The 22,197-nt window shown below is 45.1% G+C and overlaps 1 protein-coding gene and 1 pseudogene across 1 annotated transcript in view; both read right to left on the bottom strand.

The window, feature by feature from the left end:
• The window catches only part of LOC128343876 (uncharacterized), a 65,348-nt gene that overhangs the window by 25,759 nt on the left and 17,392 nt on the right, over nt 1-22,197 (bottom strand). The window contains 6 exon segments of the mRNA XM_053293309.1: nt 1,822-1,943; nt 8,606-10,165; nt 15,986-16,112; nt 19,620-19,702; nt 20,369-20,495; nt 20,992-21,477. Of these exon segments, the coding sequence (XP_053149284.1) occupies nt 1,822-1,943; nt 8,606-10,165; nt 15,986-16,112; nt 19,620-19,702; nt 20,369-20,495; nt 20,992-21,477 (2,505 nt within the window).
• Nucleotides 5,239-5,363, bottom strand: LOC128348389 (uncharacterized; annotated as a pseudogene).

Below are 22,197 nucleotides of genomic sequence, written 5' to 3'. Positions count from 1 at the left end.
TACTTTGAACCCTTTCGCTCAGTTATATCTACACCCCTGCCGCTGAACATTTGATCCGGCCAGTGTTCGAACCTCTTCAGAGGCCCATAAAAGGGCCACTGGACAGGTTTCTGCACATCCCTAGAAGCCAACATCTCCACCCAAATTTCAACCATCTCAGGCATCTACAAAATCCCAGTGTGAAAGGGAGAATTTTCCATACTGTTTTCCACTTTGGCAAAACAAAACAAAATCCTCCCATGTGAGAGTCATTTCCCACCTATACACAGTGCTATGCTTTTCCCAGCACAGGGAGGAGGGACTTTGAAGCGTCACAGAGCCCTGCCAAGCCCCATCCTTACCTCCGAAGGTGAAGCAGAACAATACTTTGCAGTAGATGGTTGCATTTTAAGCTAGTGCATTTTGACTTTTTGACTTATATAACAAGGGCCTTACATATAAAAGAATAATGTGCCAAGTGAGAAGGAGAATTTGAAGTCTGGAGGAGTTATGCCCTCGTGATAACATATGATGAAGTCACTGAGGAAGATGTTAAAGTCAAAATGTGCATGACTTACCGTACCTTAAGGAGACTTCAGTCTACTTGGCAACACAGCACCAGAGGCGTAACTAGGGAAAACGGCGCCCGGGGCAAGCACTGAAATTGCGCCCCCCGCTGCCCCCCCGCCGCCGCCCCAACATACATCTGACTGACACACATGTTTCAGAAAACTTGTATCTCAAACATCAGAATTATGATGCAATGATGATACATACTACACTATACTTAGGTTTTTCCTCACAACAACCCTGTGGAGTTGGCCTGTATCTCAAACATCAGAATTATGATGCAATGATGAAACATACTACATTATACTTAGGTTCTTCCTCACAACAACCCTGTGGATCAACAGACGGATTTCATATGGCTCAGAATCAGGACAACAAATACTGAATCCAGCCGATAGAAGAAAAGAGTAATGATTGACACAAATCAAACTCCTCATCCAATTTGCCTGGGTTTGCATTTTAAAATGTCTTCCCGGTGCTGCTGTAACAAAACTTGTAAACAAAACTTCCATGGCTAAATGTGGGTTTGTAAATCTAAGATTAAATACATGCTTCCATCAATATGTATACACACCATACACAACATGAAGGTGCACACCACACATTCAGAGACTACCACAGGGTTTAAAAACCAACCATATAACATAATCCTTGAAGACAGAAATACATATATCCATTTTGGGGTTAAATATAGAGGCTAGTTAGAATTCACCAAAAACAAATTCAAGCATTCACAGAGGAAATAAAATATTTCTAACTCAGAGAACCATATATTCCTTAGGACCTTTAAAAAAAATTTCCCCATAAATATATACTGATCTGCTCACCTCTGTCCACTTAGCAAAATGTTGGTCTGTAATGAAAAGCCAGTGCCCAGGTTAGGGTTGCCAGCACTGACCGAAGGGATTCTTGGGGATCCGATTTTTTTCACTCACACTATCCCCCACCCCAACATTATTTACCACAATATTAAGCCGCTAAAATCGCCAGGATTCCTTTCAATAGTCACCTCTGAGGTTGATGCCGATTCTTGGGGAGACCAGGCCAACGCTGGAGGGTCGGTAGCCCGGTTGCTATCCAATCACCCCTGCACTGCCAACTGAACAGAGGCGGAGGATCCCGGTCCTCATAACGCCGGCGAAGATCAAGCAGGCTCAGTCAGAGGGCGTTTTGTGCAGTAACTGGGTTAAGCTGTTCTTCACGTCTTGGGAGAAAGGGAGGCGGCCCCTCAGCTCCAGTTTCCTAGAGCCCGCCGGCTTCTGCTGCGCCCACCCACTCCCGCGGTGTCGCTCGGGGCCACGCGGCCGCCGTGTCTCGGGGAGCCGTCTGGACGTGCTGCGATGGGAGCCTGGGCCCTGGCAGGGATGGTGCTTTGCAGCCTGGCTGCTGAAAGCCTGGGTAAGGTCGCGGCGGAGGCAAGAGAGCGAGGGGCGTGTGTCCTCGTTCTGCCTGCGCCTGCTGCAGCCCCAGCCCCAGCAACGACGCTTTCCTCCGCGACCGCACCACCAGCCCACCACGTGGGTGAACCGAGCTGGGAGGACAGATGCACCCGCACGCATGCGCAGCGCGACTTGGCACGCCGGCCGAGTCGTGCGTGCGTGACTAGAGACCCAAGCCACTAGAGGGCCTCTTTCTGGCTGTGGCTGGCCTGAAGTTCCAGACAGAGCGCCTCAGCCAAGGCAAGCAGCAGTGAGCAATGTATGAAAGGCGCCCGCCGCCCGCCAAGACAGCCATGCCAGCAAAGCAATGGGGGGGGCACGGGCGCGGAAGGGACCACTGGCGTTCATGGGGGAGGGGGCGCCGACGCTGCTGAGCCGGAGAACTTTGTATTAAAAAAATATATTGTGTTGTTTTTTGTTTTTTTTTTAAATTGGATTGGCGGGGGTCATGGCGGCGCCCCCATGTGACCCCAAAAGATCGCACCCGGGGCACGTGCCCCCCTGCCCCCCTATAGTTATGCCTATGCACAGCACCGAACTGACAAGATTTTAAGAGGATTTTAGCATTTTTGAGCACAATAATTCTACATATACTTTAGGACACTTTTACAATATTCTATTGGTTTATGTATGAGGATGTTTAAAATTTTATTATTTTCAATATAATGATCTTGATTGTGTTTTAAGCTATTCTATGTAGAACTATTAACTTTTATTATTAAAATACTCATGCTAATTCATAGTTTCTAGAGAGAGATTGTAGCGGATTAAAGCCTTTGTCTCAAAGCAAGCTCAAGAAGAAATACTGAATCATCCCGGCTGAGCTTTCTAGCAGTCTAAAACTCTTCTGTATTTCTGGCAGTTTCAAAACTGGCTGCCACCACCATCCCTTTTTTCAAAAGAGCTTGACCCTCCCTGGGTTTGGGGAGGAAATCCAAGGGAAAACTCCCTTTATGCTGCTATTTGATAAATACAAAAACCTTCCACATGTATGCCTGCACGTGATGAGAAAACTGGTAGTTGCTGAACATCTGAATGAGACATGTTTGCACCAGAGTAAATACTCCTTTCCAGCTCCCCTTCTCCTGAGTTTTTTTTTTTTTTTAATCACTCAGAGAAGGCTTGTGAAAGAACAGAACAAAAGAGAAACAGTTTTATTCAAATGCTACAGACTGCTTCCGTCTGAGGCTTTCTCAGCTTTTAGTTACAGGTAAAAATACTCAGTAGGTTACAAGAATACTTCAAAAAGCACCCCGAATGATGTTGAGGAAGCACACTTCAAAAATTGTGGTTACCCAGTTGCAAGGATGTCGAAAAATGCAAAAGCCCACTTAAAAAGGCTTACGAACTCTTTTGCAACACCCTGGCTGGATGGGAGTGAGTTAGTGTTTCTTAGCTGTTACATTACAGGTAAACAATACAAGAACCTTATCAGGGATATACAGAATGCACACCAAAGAAACTGAAAATCTAATGCAAAATCTGACTAAACAGACTTTTCCCTAGACAAACTGCCTGAAGCCAAAAGTCCTGGCTTCCTTTTCTTCAACTCACCAAACCATGGTAGAGGATTCAAGCTTCCTACCCTCCTGGCTTCCTAGGACTTGCAGAGGCATTTTCTTTCATTCATTCATTTTTAATTCATTTTATTGATTAGAATAAAAGAGTAGAATAGAGATTACATCTCTGGGCTTCCAACTTGTCATGTCATACATAATATGATATATCATACATATATATACGTACACATGTACATACATATGTGCATACATACATATCATAGATAAATGTAAAAACAAACTAGATCTTTCCCATCAAAACAGCTTTCTAAATGGAACAGCGTGAAAATAAAGAAAGGAGATAAGATGCAAGGCAAGCACAATTTTGCTAAAGAAGATTCAAACGCAAATCATATTGAATTGGATCATGCATTATGCATTCCAAATTCGTTAAAGAAAAATAAAATAAATCCACCCGCTATGCTAATTCTAATCTAAACCTATAAAATAAATTATGATGTCAAAATAAAGAGTAATTCAATGACAATTTCATTATTATTATTATAAATCAGTTTTGATTAGATTTGAAAGAAAGGAAAAAATAAATTCTTACTTTTATCTTCCAAATTTAAATGCCTGCATCACAGATATTTTAAAAAGAAAAGAAAAAGAATAGATCTTAAGTCTAAATCTATTAATCTTTTCTAACACTATCAGTACAGAAACTTGATTAACTCCCAACAGACCAATTAATCACTTGGTGACTAGGGTAATCTGATAAAAGGAATAATTAAGATAAAAGCGAGTATTACTAAAATAAAAATGTTACAGTTATTTTAGATACAAAAACCAAGTATATCTGCAGTTTTCTGTTTTCTGGTAAAGTTTCCTGTCAGAAAAACATATCAGATCTTTAATATATGTTAATAATTGGATAGTTCCATATTCCCAAGGACAAAACGACTTCTGTGGTGATAGAACTAGAACTAATGCCATTACTTCCAAAGGTATCAAAAAGATCTGCATACAACAAAAATTATGTTTCTAAGTATGCTTCTCTAATATTGTTTCTCCGTGAAAGATCTTCAAAAAATATGCAATTGGTTTACCTTCAACCGGTTCATATCTTAGTAAGTCTGTAAGATTTCATATATTTCAAATCAACTTAACAAGCTCTATAAAGCAGATTTTCTCCATAGGTTTAAAAATGCTGTTAATATTTGCAAACAAAAAATTTCCAAGTATTAATGTTCTTACTTAAACACATTTCTTCCTTAAAAAAGAATAAAAAAGATTACAAAGCAATTTAAATTATCAGGAACATCTTAAGCAGTCCAAACATAAGATTGGGTTATAGTCAGTATTACAAAATAGATCTCCCTAAATAAAAATAAAACAGTAGCTATTTTACCCTCAGGAATATAAAGAATGAAACCAATACTAAATTCCCTAAACATTAAAAGGTAAGACCATGATTTATGACATCAGGAATGCAAAAGAAAGGTCACTGTATTAAAAATACTTATTACATTATTATCAAAAGGAACAACCACAGTAGAGTCCCTAAATTAATTACCAATCAATAAAAAGAAGAAAGAAATATCAACAGGTAACTTATTTAGTCTTGGTTTCCAAACAACTCCTTGTAATCAAGACATGGCCATAACAATAAGCAGAACAATAAAAGCTTGAAAATCAGATGTACACACAACCGTAAGAAAGATCAACCCATAATAGCAAGGTCTAAGATAAAGAATATGAAACACTTCAAAAATTTGCATGTCATCCTTGCACAGGAGCCATGTTAAACTTCTCCATATATCTGTATCTTCTTTGTATCAATCCAATTTTAGTCCAGAAAATAGTTGTCCACATCACACATCAGATGTAGTTCTCCACATTACAATATGTCCAAACTGAAAAAATAAATCCAAATAATTGTAAAAGATTTTTCCACTCACAAAAAGAAAAAAGAAAAAAAGAAGTAATTTTCAAAAGTGATATTGGTCAGGTATATCAGTTACAATAGAGTCAATTTAATGGGAACTTGTAACAGTCTAATCTCCTTGTGTGGCAAAATGTTGAAATTACAACTTGCAAAAAGTTCCATCTATGTTCAAAGTAAAGGAGCGGGGGAAAGGAAGACCATGGGGCGGGGGGGGGAGACTAAACTATTGTTATCCGCCCAGAGATGAAAATTTGGGGCAGTGTACTAATTTGATAAATAATAATAAATAATAATAACAAACAAAGCAATAACAAGATCCAGTGAGAGAATAAGATCCTGCGCCAAAAAAAATGTCCAAACTCTTTACGATGAGATCCTTCCAATTTATTACAAAGAACTTATCCTCCATGAATAATAGTTCCAAAACAGCAGTTATAATGAGTTCCAATGGGAAAATGTAATCCTCCATGCTAAAGAAAAAAGTGCCTGGACTCATTACTGTAAATCCTTCCGAGGTAGCTGTAATGGAAACTTTCATGATATTAAAATTCCAGAACAAACCAAAACAATACAACTAGAATTATGGTCCACCTAACATAGTAAATGAAAAGCAAAGTTTTAGTTACCTCAATCCAGTCTTTTCCTTCAACTAATTAAGAGTCCTGTAATATGCAGTTTTAATAAATCCAGGAAAGTCATCCCAGTCTGGTGGGATAAAAATAAGCCAATATCATGTAACATTCAACTTGTTAACTAGTAAATGGTGAAAACCCAGCAATCTTGCAAGCTGTTGAAAGTATTCGAAGTCATTCAGAGTCTAACAAAAGAATCTAACAAAAGTGAAAGTAAACAAAAGCTTCAGGTTTCTCCATTGAAAGCTGTAAATCCAATTAGTTCGTAAGCCATAAATCTTATAAACTTTCCAATCAAGGTTTAACTGCTGTTGTTAATTCTTCTTATATGTTAATTATGATTGTCCAGCAATAAAACACTTAGTCTGTAGTGTAAACAACCCAAACCTTGAAAATCCTTCAGCGGTAACCAGAATATGAACTGAAATTGATACAGATTTCTGCAGTCATGCTGTGCAGCCAAATTAAACGTAGGAAGACCATAAAATTCTTTGTCTCTTCAGCCTGATTCTCTTCTCTTCTCAAAATACAGGTGAAACTCGGAAAATTAGAATATCATGCAAAAGTCCATTAATTTCAGTAATGCAAATTAAAAGGTGAAACTGATATATGAGACAGATGCATTACATGCAAAGCGAGATAAGTCAAGCCTTAATTTGTTATAATTGTGATGATCATGGCGTACAGCTCATGAAAACCCCAAATCCACAATCCCAGAAAATTAGAATATTACATGGAACCAAGAAGACAAGGATTGTAGAATAGAACAATATCGGACCTCTGAAAAGTATAAGCATGCATATGTATACAGTACTTGGTTTGGGCCCCTTTTGCAGCAATTACTGCCTCAATGCGGCGTGGCATGGATGCTATCAGCCTGTGGCACTGATGAGGTGTTGTGGAAGACCAGGATGCTTCATTAGCGGCCTTCAGCTCTTCTGCATTGTTTGGTCTCATGTCTCTCATCCTTCTCTTGGCAATTCCCCATAGATTCTCTATGGGGTCAGGTCAGGTGAGTTTGCTGGCCAATCAAGCACAGTACACTGTATACTTTTCAGAGGTCCGATATTGTTCTATTCTACAATCCTTGTCTTCTTGGTTCCATGTAATATTCTAATTTTCTGGGATTGTGGATTTGGGGTTTTCATGAGCTGTACGCCATGATCATCACAATTATAACAAATTAAGGCTTGACTTATCTCACTTTGCATGTAATGCGTCTGTCTCATATATCAGTTTCACCTTTTAATTTGCATTACTGAAATTAATGGACTTTTGCACGATATTCTAATTTTTTGAGTTTCACCTGTATAGTACGCCATAATGATCTACTAGAAAGTCCATGGGAGGTTAAAAAAAGAAGAAGAAAAATGTCTAAAATACATGAGAAAAAAAGAAGAGAGAAAATCTTGTAGGCTCAGAGAACTGAAAGAAAGAATAAAGAAAAGGTGGCAGACTGTCTTTAGGAAGGCTAGTGATCTTGCCTCATCCTATTCAGTCCAGGGCTTATGTGGAAAGATCCCTCCTCTGAGTTTGTCCGGGTGTTTTCCAGGCGTTATCAAACCTGGAATCTTCCTAGACATCCCCCAGAAGGGAAGGTCAAGATCCACGTGCCCCCTGATCTTCAATCTTGCCGATTGAAGATTAATGGACCAAACAGGCAAAGCAAGCCTCGACAGCATAGCTGCCAGGAGCTTCCAGTCAAGACGCCATATTGCCAGAAAAAACTCCCAGAGGCATTTTCCTATGGCCAGACCTCATGGGCGCATGTTCTCCTCTGCTCCTCCAGCCAGCTCCTTCTAACAAAGAAACCCTTCTTCCTCCCCAATGACCCTCTAGGTCGCACCCACCTGGTGTGCTGATTGGCTGATCCCTGGAGTTCACTGGCCTGTCAGTCAGGAAAGGGTTCACTTCTGGTTAACTCTTTACGGGGAGGAGTGGCTAGTCACTACAGATATATTACAACCTAGTATTCCATTAGTCTTTTCCCCTGAAATTTTGTATTATTCTGACTTATCTTTTCGATCAGATACACCGGAGGTTTTTTTGTGATTACCTCCAAAGGTGAACATGGAGTGCTGGGAAGTATATTGTTGTTATTCTGTCTCTCCCAGCTACAATAAACCTACCATTCCAATTATAGCCTGGTCATTTCTGTGTCAGAGGGCAAACGGACAAAATCAGCAGGGGATCAAATACTTATTTCCCTCACTGTAAGTCCTATATCTAGAGTAAGTGGAAAGTATAACCTGTACAAAGGATACCTTCATCCACTCCGTGAGAACCTAGGTTCATACATGTGTAAGAGTCACACGTCCTGAATAAGTGAGGTAACAGTTCCCTCTGAGGGGAGACCTGAAGGGGCTGCAGTGTACCTCTATGAGCAGGACAAAAAAGAATGATTGCACCATGAAGATTCTGTTCTGTATCTGCTTCCCTCGTAAAGACAAAGTAACTTCATGTAAGTTTAAGAAAACCCCATTCCAAGCATTTATGTTTTCTCTCCTGTGTGAATTCTATGATGTACTTCCCTTCAGCATGAAGCTCCTCCCGCACTCCAGACATTTATATGGTTTCTCTCCAGTGTGGGTTCTTTGATGCACAGTAAGCTTCCCATTCTCACTGAAGTGCCTTCAACATGCCAAGCAGTTATATGGTTTATCTGGATGTGGGTTCTTGAATGCATAGAAAGCTTTCCATTATCTCTGAAGCTCTTTCCACACTCCAAACATTTATATGGTATCTCTCCAGTATGGGTCTTTTGATGCCTAGTAAGCTTCCCATTGTCCCTGAAGCACCATCCGCACTCCAAGCATTTATATGGTTTCTCCCCTGTATGGATTCTATGATGTACAGTAAGATTTCGCTTCTCGCAGAAGGTCTTTCCACACTCCAAGCATTTATATGGTTTCTCTCCTGTGTGGGTTCTTTGATGCCTAGTAAGAGTTCCATTCCCGCTGAAGCTCTTTCCACACTCCAGGCATTTATATGGTTGCTCTCCAGTGTGGGTTCTTTGATGCCTAGTAAGCTTTCCATTCTCGCTGAAACTCTGTCCACACTCCAAGCATTTATATGGTTTCTCTCCAGTATGGGTTCTTTGATGCCTAGTAAGCTTTCCATTGTCCCTGAAGCACCTTCCACACTCCAGACACTTAAATGTTTTCTCTCTCATATGGATCTTATGATGTAAAGTAAGAGTTCCCTTCTCGCTGAAGGTCTTTCCACACTCCAAGCACGTATATAATCTCTCTCCTGTGTGGATTCTTCGATGTCTAGTAAGTGTTCCATTGTCACTGAAGCTCTTTCCACACTCCAAGCATTTATATGGTTTCTCTCCTGTGTGGGTTCGTTGATGCCTAGTAAGCTTTCCATTGTCCCTGAAGCACATTCCACACTCCAGACATTTAAATGTTTTCTCCCCAGTATGGATCCTATGATGTAATGTAAGAGTTCCCTTCTCGTAGAAGGTCTTTCCACACTCCAAGCATTTATATGGTTTCTCTCCAGTATGGGTTTTTTGATGCCTAGTAAGATTTCCATTGTCCCTGAAGCTCCTTCCGCACTCCAAGCATTTATATGGTTTCTCTCCAGTATGGGTTCTTTGATGTCTAATAAGCTTTCCATTGTCCCTGAAACTCCTTCCGCACTCCAAACATTGATATGGTTTCTCTCCAGTATGGGTTTTTTGATGCCTAGAAAGGTTTGCATTGTCCCTGAAGCTCCTTCGGCACTCCAAGCATTTATATGGTTTCTCTCCAGTATGGGTTCTCTGATGCCTAGTAAGATTTCCACTTTTCCTGAAACTCCTTCCGCACTCCAAGCATGTATATGATTTCTCATCTGAGTGCATTTCCCATTGAATTTCAATGCCTGAAATGAAGCTTTTCCTTCTCAGAGCCTGCAGCCTTCTTTCTGTTTCTTTCTGCATAGTTTTTTGCATTCCATTTTCATAGACATCACCATGCTGAGAAGCAGATGATCCAATCCTGTTCTTCCATTGTGCTTCAGTTTTCTTTTTCTGTTGTTCCCTCTTTTTCCATCTGACACCTCCTAAATATCCTCCAAAAGGATTTTCCTCCGTCCTCCAACTGCCACCTGCTGGGATGAAGCCAGAAAATTCGTCAGAACCTGGTATAGAAAAGGAGCCTTCAGAAGAGCTTATGATAAGAAATGTTGGAAATGCAAACAAGAGGTTGGCAGCTTTTTCCATATTTGGTTTCTATGTGATTACACTAAAAGCTATTGGACTCCGATTCAGAAAAGTATGCAAAATATACCACAAACAAAACTCTGTTAAGTTAGTTTTGGCATTGGAAGGCAGGTGTAATACTTCATTTAGATGGTATATGAATACTTCCTTGCTGAATACTAAGTATTTTGTGGAATAGCTAGAAAAGGAGATGGACGAATTGTTTCAGTGTAATAGGGGGCCTATAGCTTCATTATCACTAGTATGGGATGCTTTAAAATGTTTTATAAGTAGTCATATAATACCATATGCATGCTATTTTTAAAAAGTTACAAATAGCTACTAGAGTCTTTAGGGGGGAAAGGAAGATGTTATTAACTTCATATGCTACACACCCCTCCCAGGAGTTGTATAAAGGCTTGTTGGTAGTTAAGAGATGGAGGTTGAGGGCAGTGTGCAAATAAAAAAACATAATAAAATAAATAAACATGAACTTAATAAATCACATGCATTGGAGATTGAATTTCTGTTAAACTGTACTAAAAATATTGGGAGAAAAATCAGCAGTGGAAGAAATTTAGGCTTCTAAACTGAAACAGACAAAAGAACAAAATATAATATCTGCTAGGGATGTGCAAACCAGTCAAAAATGCAGTCCGGTTCGAATTCAAATAAATAGGAAGAGATCCGTGTCTTGTTGAATCGGTTTGGTTGAACTGACCAGCTGGTCTGGTCATTCAGTCGAAACAGTTCGGGCAGCATTACCAGCAAAGGGGAATCTGGGGAGGATTCCCCCTTATAAGCATAAACTAGTGTAGGGCAAAGTATGTTTAGTCAGGCTTTGCATTAGGAATTAATTTGCTTTCTGTGTGTGCTTTGCATTTTCAAATATCTGTTTCTTGCAACTGAATAACTAAGATTTCATTGTGTGCCACCTAAGAAAGATCTAGGAGCTTTGAAGTATTCTTGTAACCAAGCTAAGCATTTTCTAGTGCATCTAAAAAGCTAAAAAGCCTCAGACAGACCAGTCTGTAGCAACTGAAATAAAAAGGTTATTTCTCTCTCTGTTCTTTTCATTTTTACAAGCCTCTCCAGGTTGCTCAGTAAGAGAAGAGTGGGAGAAAGCCCTTTAGTGCAAAACGTGTCTATAAGAGCTCAGCTATCATTAGCTCCAAGTGGAGGCAAACCCTTGGGGAGCAGGTTTTTATATTTGCCCAATAACCAGTTGGAGACCCTGGACCTGGAAGAGAGACCCTGGACTAAAACACTTTAGTCCAGCAGTCTGATCTCTGAAAGTTCAGAGTGCTTGGTGGCAGCGAGTTAAACTACCAGAACCTCTGCTTTACCAGAATCTTTTTCTTTACTGTCTGGTTTTTGAAAGTTAAAGATTTTAAACAAGCAGGCAGCTTCTCAGAAAGCTCAGAGCGGTGACTCAGCTGATAAAGAGTCCCTTGTGAGTTGGCTGCTGATGAGCTGGTTAAAACTGGTTAGCTAGTTATAGGGATGTTCACGGAACTGGCTGGTCCGTAAAGGTTCCCTCTCCCCCCACCAGCCTCTGTTCTCACCCCCTCCGGCCCGTTCGGTTTTTCGTATTTCAGCCTCCATATTTTGGCGTGGCTACCATTTTGGATGCCACCACCCATGCGCAAATGGCCTCTGCGAGGCCCTGGGTTATACCAGGCCTCACAAAGGCCATTTGTGCCACAGGGCCGGACCGAACAGGGGGTGGTTCGGTTCGATGCCGAGCCATCGAACAGAACCGGATCAACGTCAAGCCTGTTTGCACATCCCTAGCTAGTTAACCATTCACCTGGTTACTAGCTAAGGAAAATTCCCTACAGCTTTCCATTGGCTTTAGCCGATATGCCAACTATACACATTTCTGAAGGGAAAGTAAGTAAAGTGTGCTGGCAAGCAAAAGTGTTAGGTATGGTGGTAACTTCCAGGACAGACTTCTGTAATACGCTGTATGTGAGGCTGTCTTTGTACATAGTTCGAAAACTGCAATTGTTGCAGAATGCAGCAGCCAGATTGGTCTCCGGGGTGTCCCAAAGAGACCATATAACACCAATTTTAAAAGAATCGCACTGGTTGCCCATATGTTTCCAAGCAAAATACAGAGTGCGTTATCTATATATATATTTCTCCTGGGTGTGCCCAGGAGAAATGCATCCCGGCAGCCCAGCTGATTGGCTGGGCTGCAGGGGCGCCTGATTGGTCCTGGCGGCACAACCCAGGAGAACCAGCGGGCCAGGAGTGTGGGCGGCCATGGTGGCCGCGGAGCCGAGGTGGCGGGCCCGGCCGGGCGAGGCGGCAGCGGGCCCAGGCGGAGCCGAGCCGGCGGCTTGCGGGCCCGGCCCGGCCGCGGAGGCAAGGCAGCAGGCCATGCGGCAGCGGCGGGCCCGGCCCAGCTGCGGGGAGGCCGGCAGCGGCGGCAGGCCCGGGCGCGGAGAGGCCGGCGGCGCCGGCGGGCCCGGGCGCGGGGAGGCCGGCGGCGCCGGCGGGCCGGGTGCGGGGAGGCCAGAGGCGGTGGCGGCGGGCCCGCTTGAGGCACAGATGCTCTGTGCCCGGGCCCACTAGTTAGCTATAAAGGCCTTAACATCTTGAGTCCAGGCTATTTAATAAAGCACCTTCTTGGTCATGAACCCTGCCACTTACTGAGATCTCATGGGGAGTTTCGGTTATGGCCACCACTGGCTCATTTGGTGGTGACATAGGACCAGATCTTCTCGGTGGGTGCCCCAGGGCTTTGGCATGTGCTCCCAGTCAATATAAGAGCTTCTCCATTTCGGGCTGTCTTAAAAAACAATCACTAAAGACTATGCTGGTCAAAGACTGAAATAAAGACTTACCTTACCACTAAAGACACACCTGTATTCTCAGGCCTTTTGCACAACTATTTTTTACAAGTGCTTTTGATAAAACTATTTTTAAACGTCTTATAAGTTTAAAATTGGTTTAATTCTTTTTATTGAGTTGGGTACCATGAGATTCAGGTGCTAGGCAGTTTATAAATGTAATGAACATCCCCGTGAAGGAATTTAGGCTGAGCAAAAGGCCTCGCAGTTGCATCAGACTCAATAGAAAACATAAGAAAACATAGAAGAACTTACAATTAGGACTGAACACCAGATCACTTAGATACAAAAAGTATCTGGGTTGTTAGCACCTGGCCCAGGGGGGTTGGGCCCCCATTGATTGGCAGCGAGCCCCAATCTTCTGGCTGCCCCCACCCCAAACTTGTTTGGAAGAAGCAGGAGACAGTGGGGAGGTTCAGGCTCTCAGCTGGGTATGATCAGGGGGGTTCCTGTTATTGTCCCAGTGATAACCCAGCTCGGGGTTAGCGGAGGGGGTGGCAGGCAGCCGCCTGAACACATTGGAACTTAATCCAAGTCAGACAGCCCTTCTTGGACATCTGAGCAGGAGAGTGACCCACAAAGAGAGCTAGTTCACTGCCTTGGCTGAAGTGCTGCGCCCAAACGGGGACTCTCCTCTGGTGGCAACCAACTTATGCCACTTAGTTGGCAAACTGCTGCTCAGGCGAGAGTCGCATTACATAGCTGAGAGGGGAACCTTCCCCAGAATAAGTCTCTGTACAGACGCTGGATCTCCCTTTCCCAAAATACTTTGGAAGGCTGAGTTCTTGTTATGGACAGTGTGAACCGCCAAGGAACCGCCTTCCAGGTGGGATTCCTAATGGAGAGGCTTCAGAATCTTCATTCCTAATGCAGAGGCTTCAGACAGGATCTGTGTCTATAGGTGAAAGGCGATCCAACTGTGGCTACTTCAGTCATATACCTCAGTCATATCCAACCCCAGCAAAGCATCCCTCCAGTGGTGGTGTCTTTCTTATTTTTCTTAGACTGTGAGCCCTTTGGGGACAGACAGCCATTTAAGTAGTTAATTGATGTCTGTATGTAAACCGCTTTGGATACTTTGGTTGAAAAGTGGTATATAAATACTCATTGTATTCGTCGTATTTAGTTTATCTATCTATCTGTCCATGCACACTGTGTAGAACATTGGTCAGTGGGTGAAGTCTGTGTCTCACAATCTTACATCTCACATTATTTACACTTTTTAGCCAAGCCTTGTTACTGCGATTAAAGAAACCATTACAAGTGTGAAACCCTGCTTTGGCAGAGAGAAACATTTAAGCTGCTTGTATATAAACTTGATTTTCTTTCATTTAAAAGTCCATTCTGTGTCCAGTGCATTAAACATTCTCCTCACACAGCCCTCAGCTACACTACTAGGGGTTGTTAGGATAAAAACCCAAGCAGTGAAAGCTAGACAAAGAGAAGTAGAGAGAAATACATATTGCTCAATAATATTGGTTCATGTAAGTATGTTAACCTCTCTAACAGGTGTTTGGGTACAGACCCGCATCACTAGCAAAGTCCCAGGATGACGTGTAGGGTGCAACTTGTCACAGAGAACGTTCCATTTTTGGTGGGTGTTTGATCCTAAATTGACATAATGAGCCCATTTGACCTAGGTAAAGACATTCTGTGAAGGCATCCTGTGAGGCCTTGTTTGCACACCTGTTGTTATGCACTCCGTGTATGGCCTTCACTTCTCTACTCCCAGTCATAACAAAACTGGGCATGACAATAAGGTCACCAGCTTCTGGCTTGTTTTGAATTGGGAGTGAGGGAAGTGAGAGCGAAGAGGCCAGTACGAAGGGCCAGTAAGAGGGTTCTTAGAGCAGAAGGAAAAGACCAGGAGTGGATACTGCTGTGGTGTGAAAACATCAGGGAAGGAAATATCTTTTGTGCAATCTGTGTTCCTGGAGAGAAAGGAACTGTTTTATACATTTTAGGTTCCTTTTTGTCCTTTCTCTTTGTATTTTGTATTTGCTACTGTATTTTGAAAACTGAACCTCTAGTAACATGTGTGCCTTGACTTAGTGTCCATGACTGAGTATTGATTCTGATATACTTTTTTATTTTTGCAATAAAAGAATTATTAGAAGAGAAAATAATCCTTCCTCTTCATTTTTTTTAACTTGTCTGAACCATACTTGGCTTAGCTCAGCCTAAGATCATAGCTGTTCACTTTCGTAAGAGAGAGGCCTGACTGGGATAAAATATATGTTTTATATTTAATATAAATCAGGCTCATACATCTCCCCCTCAGAGGTGTCATATACAGGACAATCGCCCTCCTTGCAGACAGTCTCACAGGGATACTGGCAAGGGGAATGTTATTCCGATGGATCACAGCCACTCCACCCCCACTCGTTGGGAAGGCTGAGCTCCCCCTCCCTGCAGACGGTCAGCCTCCTGAGGGGAGGGGCTGCAGCTCAGGGGCAGAGCATCTATTTGGCCTGCAGGAGGCCCCAGCTTCCATCTCCATGCAGCACTGGGGAATTCTTCATCTGAAACCCTGGAGAGCTGGTGCCAGTCAGGGTCCTACTGAATTGGATGGACCAAGGGTCTGAGAGGTGCCTCAAGGAGGCTTTATTTACATTCATTAATTGCATTTCTATTCCATCCTTCCTCACCTCCTAGCCTCACAACAACCCTAGAAGATATGTTGGGCTGAGAGATTCTGGGTTCAGAGCCAACCAGTGAGATGGATGGCTGAGGGGCATTCAGACCTGGATCTTCTTGTTTGAAGCAGACAAGTACACCTCACTCGCCCTCCCAGACTGCCATGCTGCCACCATCAGAGCAAACTAGTCTGATACTTCCGATGCCTTCTAAGGGGAAAAGAGGGAGTCTTACCCAGAGAGGCCACAATCCAACCATTCTCTTCCATGACTTCCCTGTGCAGAGTCTTTTGGCCAGAATCCAGCAGAGCCCACTCCTCCTCTGTGAAATGCACAGCCACGTCCTCAAAGGTCACCAGGCCCTGAAAGAGATAAAGAAGGACACATTTCCTCCCTTGAAGATCACATCATAGTTCTGTTTCTCCTAAGCAATAGTCAGAAGGGCTCTTCAGTTAAGGTGGGGTGAGAAAGAAAGGGGCATTGGGACTCTCCCCCAACTCCCAGTAGGGCAGGGCACTCACCTGGCATCAAACAGATCAATATCTGGGGGTTGGCTGGCTGTGCACAAAGCTGACAGCAACCATGCTGGCAGGTGGGGGAGAGCAAGGAAGCTGGGAGGACGTCCGCCCTTGACTGGGCGAGAATGGCCCAAAAAGCCGTTGCCTGGCTACTTCCAGGAACTAAAAGATCCCTCCCTTCTGTAGAAACCCTGGGAGATGATGCAGGGAGAGGAAATGAAGTCTTGTAAACATAGGAAACATTGGAAACTGCCATATACTGAGTCAGACCATTGGTCTATCTAGCTCAGTATTGCCTTCACAGACTGGCAGTGGCTTCTCCAAGGTTGCAGGCAGGAATCTCTCTCAGCCCTATCTTGGAGAAGCCATGGAGGGAACTTGAAACCTTCTGCTCTTCCCAGAGCAGCTTCATCCCCTGAGGGGAATATCTTGCAGAGCTCACACTTCTAGTCTCCCATTCAAATGCAACCAGGGCAGACCCTGCTTAGCTATGGGGACAAGTCATGCTTGCTAGCACAAGACCAGCTCTCCTCCTTGTAAGGCGATCCCTTTAAGGGCTAAAAGGCAGAATACAGGAGGGTGGGAATGGAAGGAATGGAAGGGCTTAAGAGGGGTGGTGGCTGAGCCTGTGAACATATAGAATGGGCTTGAAGCCAGTGATTAGGGATGTGAGAGCCGGCTCAGGGTTGAGCTGGCTCGCACTCAGACTGGCCCGGCTCGAGGACTCAAAGACAAGCCAAACCCACCTGGCCAGTCCGCAGCAAGTTCAGGGGTTTTGTTTGAAGAAACATTAATGGCGGACTTACCGCCACAGCTGGCTCCGGGAGATTCTGTTGCGGCCACGTGAGGGGAGTTCCCTGATGTCCCCCCTCCGGCCATGCCATTCGGAATGTGCAGGGGCATTCAAAATGGCCGCCGCCACCACAGAGAGGCACCTAACAGGCCAAAAACAACCGGGGAGGCGAGCGGGGGAGGGGGGATATCAGGAGTCCCCGCCAAAAGACCATCGCCTTTTAAAAAAAAATTAAAAATATTATTATTTGTTCTCCCCCAAGCCAAACCCAAACTGGTTCTGACTAGAACCAAACAGGGCCCGGCTCTAGTGTGCACAGAACCGGACCGGACCCAGTTCGGGTCTGGATCTACTAGAACCGAACCGGCGTTTCCGGTTTTGTGCACATCCCCAGCAGTGATAAGGGGGCCAGTAAAGATGTAGGGTGGCTGCCTGTATTGGCTCCCCAGGGAGGAGCAAGGCATTTCCTCTCCCTGACAGATGGAGGAGGAACAGGGTGCTTAGAACCCCCTCCCCATCCTTCTGAGGTCTGTTTGCCCAGGGGTTGTGAGGCTTGTGAAGAGGAAAAGCCACAAGGGGATGTTCCCCTGCAGTCACTCATTATACTACATACTATTTTTCAACAAGTGGTTAATATAAGAACAGCCCTGCTGGATCAGGCCCAAGGCCTATCTAGTTCAGCATTCTGTTGCACACAGTGGCCCACCAGATGCCTTTGGGAAGCTCACAAGCAAGAGGTGAGGGCATGCTCTCTCTCCTGCTGTTGTTCCCCTGCAACTGGGATTCAGAGGCATCTTGCCTCTGAGGCTGGAGGTGGCCCACAGCCACCAGACTAGTAGCCATTGATAAGCTACTAGTCAACACAGTGGTTGACAAAGGACAAGAGTCCTCTCTCAAAGTGGCTCCAATTCGTACAAAAATTACAATGGCGAGTGCAGCTAGGGATGATGGGAGTTGAAGTCAACAGCACCTAGGAATCCCTGGTACAGGAAATGCTCGAGAAGACACCAGCAACAGCCCCTGGGAAAAATGCTATCTTGAGAGGAAGAGGCACACTGGCTCTCCCTTGCAAAATAATTTTGAGCCAGCCCTTCCAGAGGCACCTCCTCATCTAGTTCGCCAGATTCAAGCTGCCTTAGAACATAAGAACAGCCCTGCTGGATCAGGCCCAAGGCCCATCTAGTCCAGCATCCTGTTTCACACAGTGGCCCACCAGATGCATCTGTGGAGCACACAGGCAAGAGGTATATACATGCCCTCTCTCCTGCTGTGACTCTCCTGCAACTGGAATTGAGAGGCATTGTGCTTCTGAGGCTGGAGATGGTCCACAGCTACCAGACTAGCATCCATTGATACACCTGTCCACCATGACTCTGTCTAAGCCCCTTTTAAAGCCTATTCAAGCTGGTGGCCATCACCAGATCCCGTGGCAAAGAATTCCACAGATTAATTATGTCCTGTGTAAAAAAGTACCACCTCTTGCCAATCCTAAATTTCCCAACCTTCAGTTTCATGGGGTAGCCCCTGGTTCTAGTGTTGTGAGAAAGGGAGAAAAATTTCTCTCTGTCCACCATTCCATGCATAATTGTATACACCACGATCATGTCTCCCATTAGTCGCCACTTTTCCAAGGTAAAGAGCCCCAGATGCTGTAGCCTAGGCTCAGAAGGAAGGTGCTCCAGGCCCCATATCATTTTGGTAGCCCTCTTCTGCACCTTTTCCAGTTCTACAATATCCTTCTTAAAATATGGTGACCAAAGCTTTATGCAGTACTCCAGATGTGGCCGCACCATAGATTTGTATAAGGGCATTATAATATTAGCACTTTTATTTGCAATCCCCTTCCTAACAATTCCTAGCATGGAATTAGCTTTTTTCACAGCTGCCGCACACTGAGACAACACTTTCAATTAGCTGTCCACCACGACCCCAAGATCTCTCTCCTGGTCAGTCACCAACAGCTGAGATCCCATCAGCATATATGTGGTGTTTTTTGCCCCAATGTACATCACTTTACACTTGCTTATATTGAACCACATTTGCCATTTTGTCACCCGGTCCCTCGGTTTGGAGAGATCTTTTTGGAGTTCCTCACAATCCGTTGTGGATTTCACTACCCTAAAGAGTTAAGTGCCATCTGCAAATTTGGCCACTTCACTGGTCACATCAACTTCTAGATTAGTTATGAACAAGTCAAAGAGCACTAGTCCCAGTACTGATCCCTGGAGGACTCCACTTCCCACCTACCTCCATTGTGAATACTGTCCATTTATTCCTACTCTCTGTTTCCTGTCCTTCAACCAGTTACCGATCCACACATGAACCTGTCCCCTTATTCCATGACAGCTAGGTTTACTCAAGTGTCTTTGGCGGGGAACTTTATCAAAAGCTTTTTGGAAGCTGAAGTGCCCAAGGAAGCCTTGAGTTCCCTTCAAAATCTTCCTAGCTGGCAATTTTGACCAATGCAAAAGGAAAGTAAGCTTCTTCCAGGCCCAGAGGGGTGTCCAAGGAAGAGAGTGTCTCGGCCCATCCTCTTTCCCCAACCATCTCTCCCCTACCTGGTCTGGTCGTCCTGAAGCACCTCCCACTCCACCCGAAGGAAGAGATGGCTGAGAATGCAGAGGCAGTGTCATGCCAGCACCTGCAAAGGACAGGAAAGTGATAGAAAGAAGTAGGAGGATGGAAGAGAGAATATATAAGAAAACGCAACACAAACCTTTAAGAGAATTTCAAAAAACCACTCTGTGTTAGTTTTGTGCAGAACACAACATGCATATGTGGGCACATAATGTCGACAACTGTCATAATTCAGTACATCCTTAAACTGGGGGAGAGGCTAGAGAAAAGGCCTGAAGAGGAGAGGTGGGGGACATTTTACTTCTGGATGGATTTTCCAAAGTAAAAGGGGAAGATACCAGTGGAACCTCCCCTTGCAGGTGCTGAACTGTTACGAGGTCAGTGTTGCTTGTCTGCAGACCAAATTCTTCAAATGGGGTGGGTAGGGGGACAGGCAATCATACAATGAATGGAGCAGCCTTGCCACTTGAAGGAACAAGTTGCCTTCTACTGAGACAGACCATTGGTCCATCTGGCTCAGTATTGCCCACACTGACTGGCAGTGACTTTCCAAGGGTTCAGGCAAGAGTCCTTCCATATGAAACTCCTAAAACAAAAGAGCTTTAAAACATTTTGAGAGGCTGGAGAGGAGGATCTTCCTCAAATGGGAGCAGGGAAACATAAAAGGAGACCACAGTCAGCAGGGATATTTGAGGGAGGACAGGAAGGTGTCTGCCCCATCCCGCCTTACCCAGCAAAGAGGCACCACTGCCCTCCTCATGCAAGATCTCCCTGGACAAGGGTGTCTGCCTAGCGTCCGATGGGTCCGTCTCTGCCTCGTGGAAATCAGGGACCGCTTCTGTCAACAGTCCTTGCGTCTGAAACAGACAGAAGAGGAGGTCCCAGGCAGGGAACAGGGAGAGCTGGATTAGAAACAGGAAAGACCCACAGGAACATAGGAAGCTGCCTTAAAGACCCTTAGTCCATCTAGCTCCGTGCACTAACTGGCAGTGTCTCTCCCAGATTTCAGATACAAGTCGTTCCCAGAGCTTCCTTCTGCACACAGTCAGATGTTCTTCCACTGAGCTAAGCCCCCAGACCCAAGAAAAGCTGCCGTATACAGAGTCAGACCTTCCTCCATCCAGCTCAGTACTGTCTATGCTAACTGGCGGTGGCTCTCCAACATTTCAGGCAGGAGCCCTTTCCCTGCCTGGAGATGCCAGGGAGTGAACCTGGGACCTTCTATATGCAAGCAGATGTTCCCCCACTGAGCGATGGCCCCATCCCCAAGAGAAGGCCCCTAACCAAAGAGAAGGGTTGGGTGGGCAGGTCATTCTCAGCTCTTGGCAACTCCCAGGATGAAGCCTCTCTCACCTGCTTCTCTTCCTGCTGCTTCTCCTCTGCCTGGCTCAAGAGGAAACCTTCTGCCAGGGATACCGCCTGGGAACTGGTCTCTGCTCCGCATTCTCTCACCCAGCTCTCCATCTCCGGGGGCAGGACAGTCAGGAACTGCTCCAGGATCACCAGGTCCAGCATCTGAGCTTTCGTGTGCCTCTCTGGCTTCAGCCACTGACAGCAAAGGTGGTGGAGTTGGCTGCAAACCTCTCGGGGCCCCTCGGTCTCCTGGTAGCAGAACTGCCTGAATTGCTGGCATTTTGCATCTGAGCTGCTGGTGTCCTCCTCCCGGATCTTCTTCCCTGTCCTTTCCCAGAATTCCCCAGTGTTCCCAGCCTGGTTGGCCTCAGGGCCTTTTCCTGCTTCATGGCCAGCTGAGTCTTCCTTTTCCATCTTTAATCTGCTCCAAAGCAGCCTCCAACACGGTACCTTCCAAGGATGGAGGTCTGTGACACCCAAATTCCACTTTGTGGAAGAAAAGGAGAAAAATGCTAGAAATCAAAGAGGAACAAGAAAGACAGTGTGGGAAAGGCGGGGGGGGCGTCTTTCCTTAAGGGCCACAGAACTAGCCCCCCCCCCTTAGTCCTCCCTTGGGCTTTCCCTGGAGCGCCCCCCCCCAGCACCACTGTATCTGCTTCACCGTTCTCCTTCTACAACACCAACTTCTCCTTGATCCCTCCCTCTCAGGAGCTTTCTGCACGCAAGAACCCCATGTGTCATCCCTGGCATCGGCTGGAGGAGGGTGGCGGGGGTGGGACAAACCTGGAGAGCTGCTGTCAGTCAGTGCAGACAACACTGACCTAAGCAACAGTTGGCGAGCGGGATCTTTAAGAAAGAGGAGAGGAGATCCTTTACCATGCAGCTCATCTCAACTACCCATGCGTGGGCGCCAAGTGCGCCTCTCAGCCTAGCTCCCACCACCCACGAGCAGCTGCCTGCCTTATCTGCTGCCCTGCCCTTGTGCTCTGCCTCCCTGCCTGGGGGGTCTCCAGCCACCCACCCTGCTCCCTCCTTTTCCCACTCTGCCCCCCCCTTCTCTCTCAATGCACACGAGCGCCTCACCACATCCTCCCCCCCCACCCCCACACCGGGGTGCCAGAAGATGAGGGTCACCTTCCCCCAACGGGAGGGGCACGGACGCTGCAGCTTCTTCTTCAGGGTGCAGGGGGCTTCCGGGAGCTCCGG

This window comes from Hemicordylus capensis, chromosome 2, assembly GCF_027244095.1.
Source record: "Hemicordylus capensis ecotype Gifberg chromosome 2, rHemCap1.1.pri, whole genome shotgun sequence".
Lineage (NCBI taxonomy): Eukaryota > Metazoa > Chordata > Lepidosauria > Squamata > Cordylidae > Hemicordylus > Hemicordylus capensis.
This window is presented reverse-complemented; position numbering and strand designations above follow the sequence as displayed.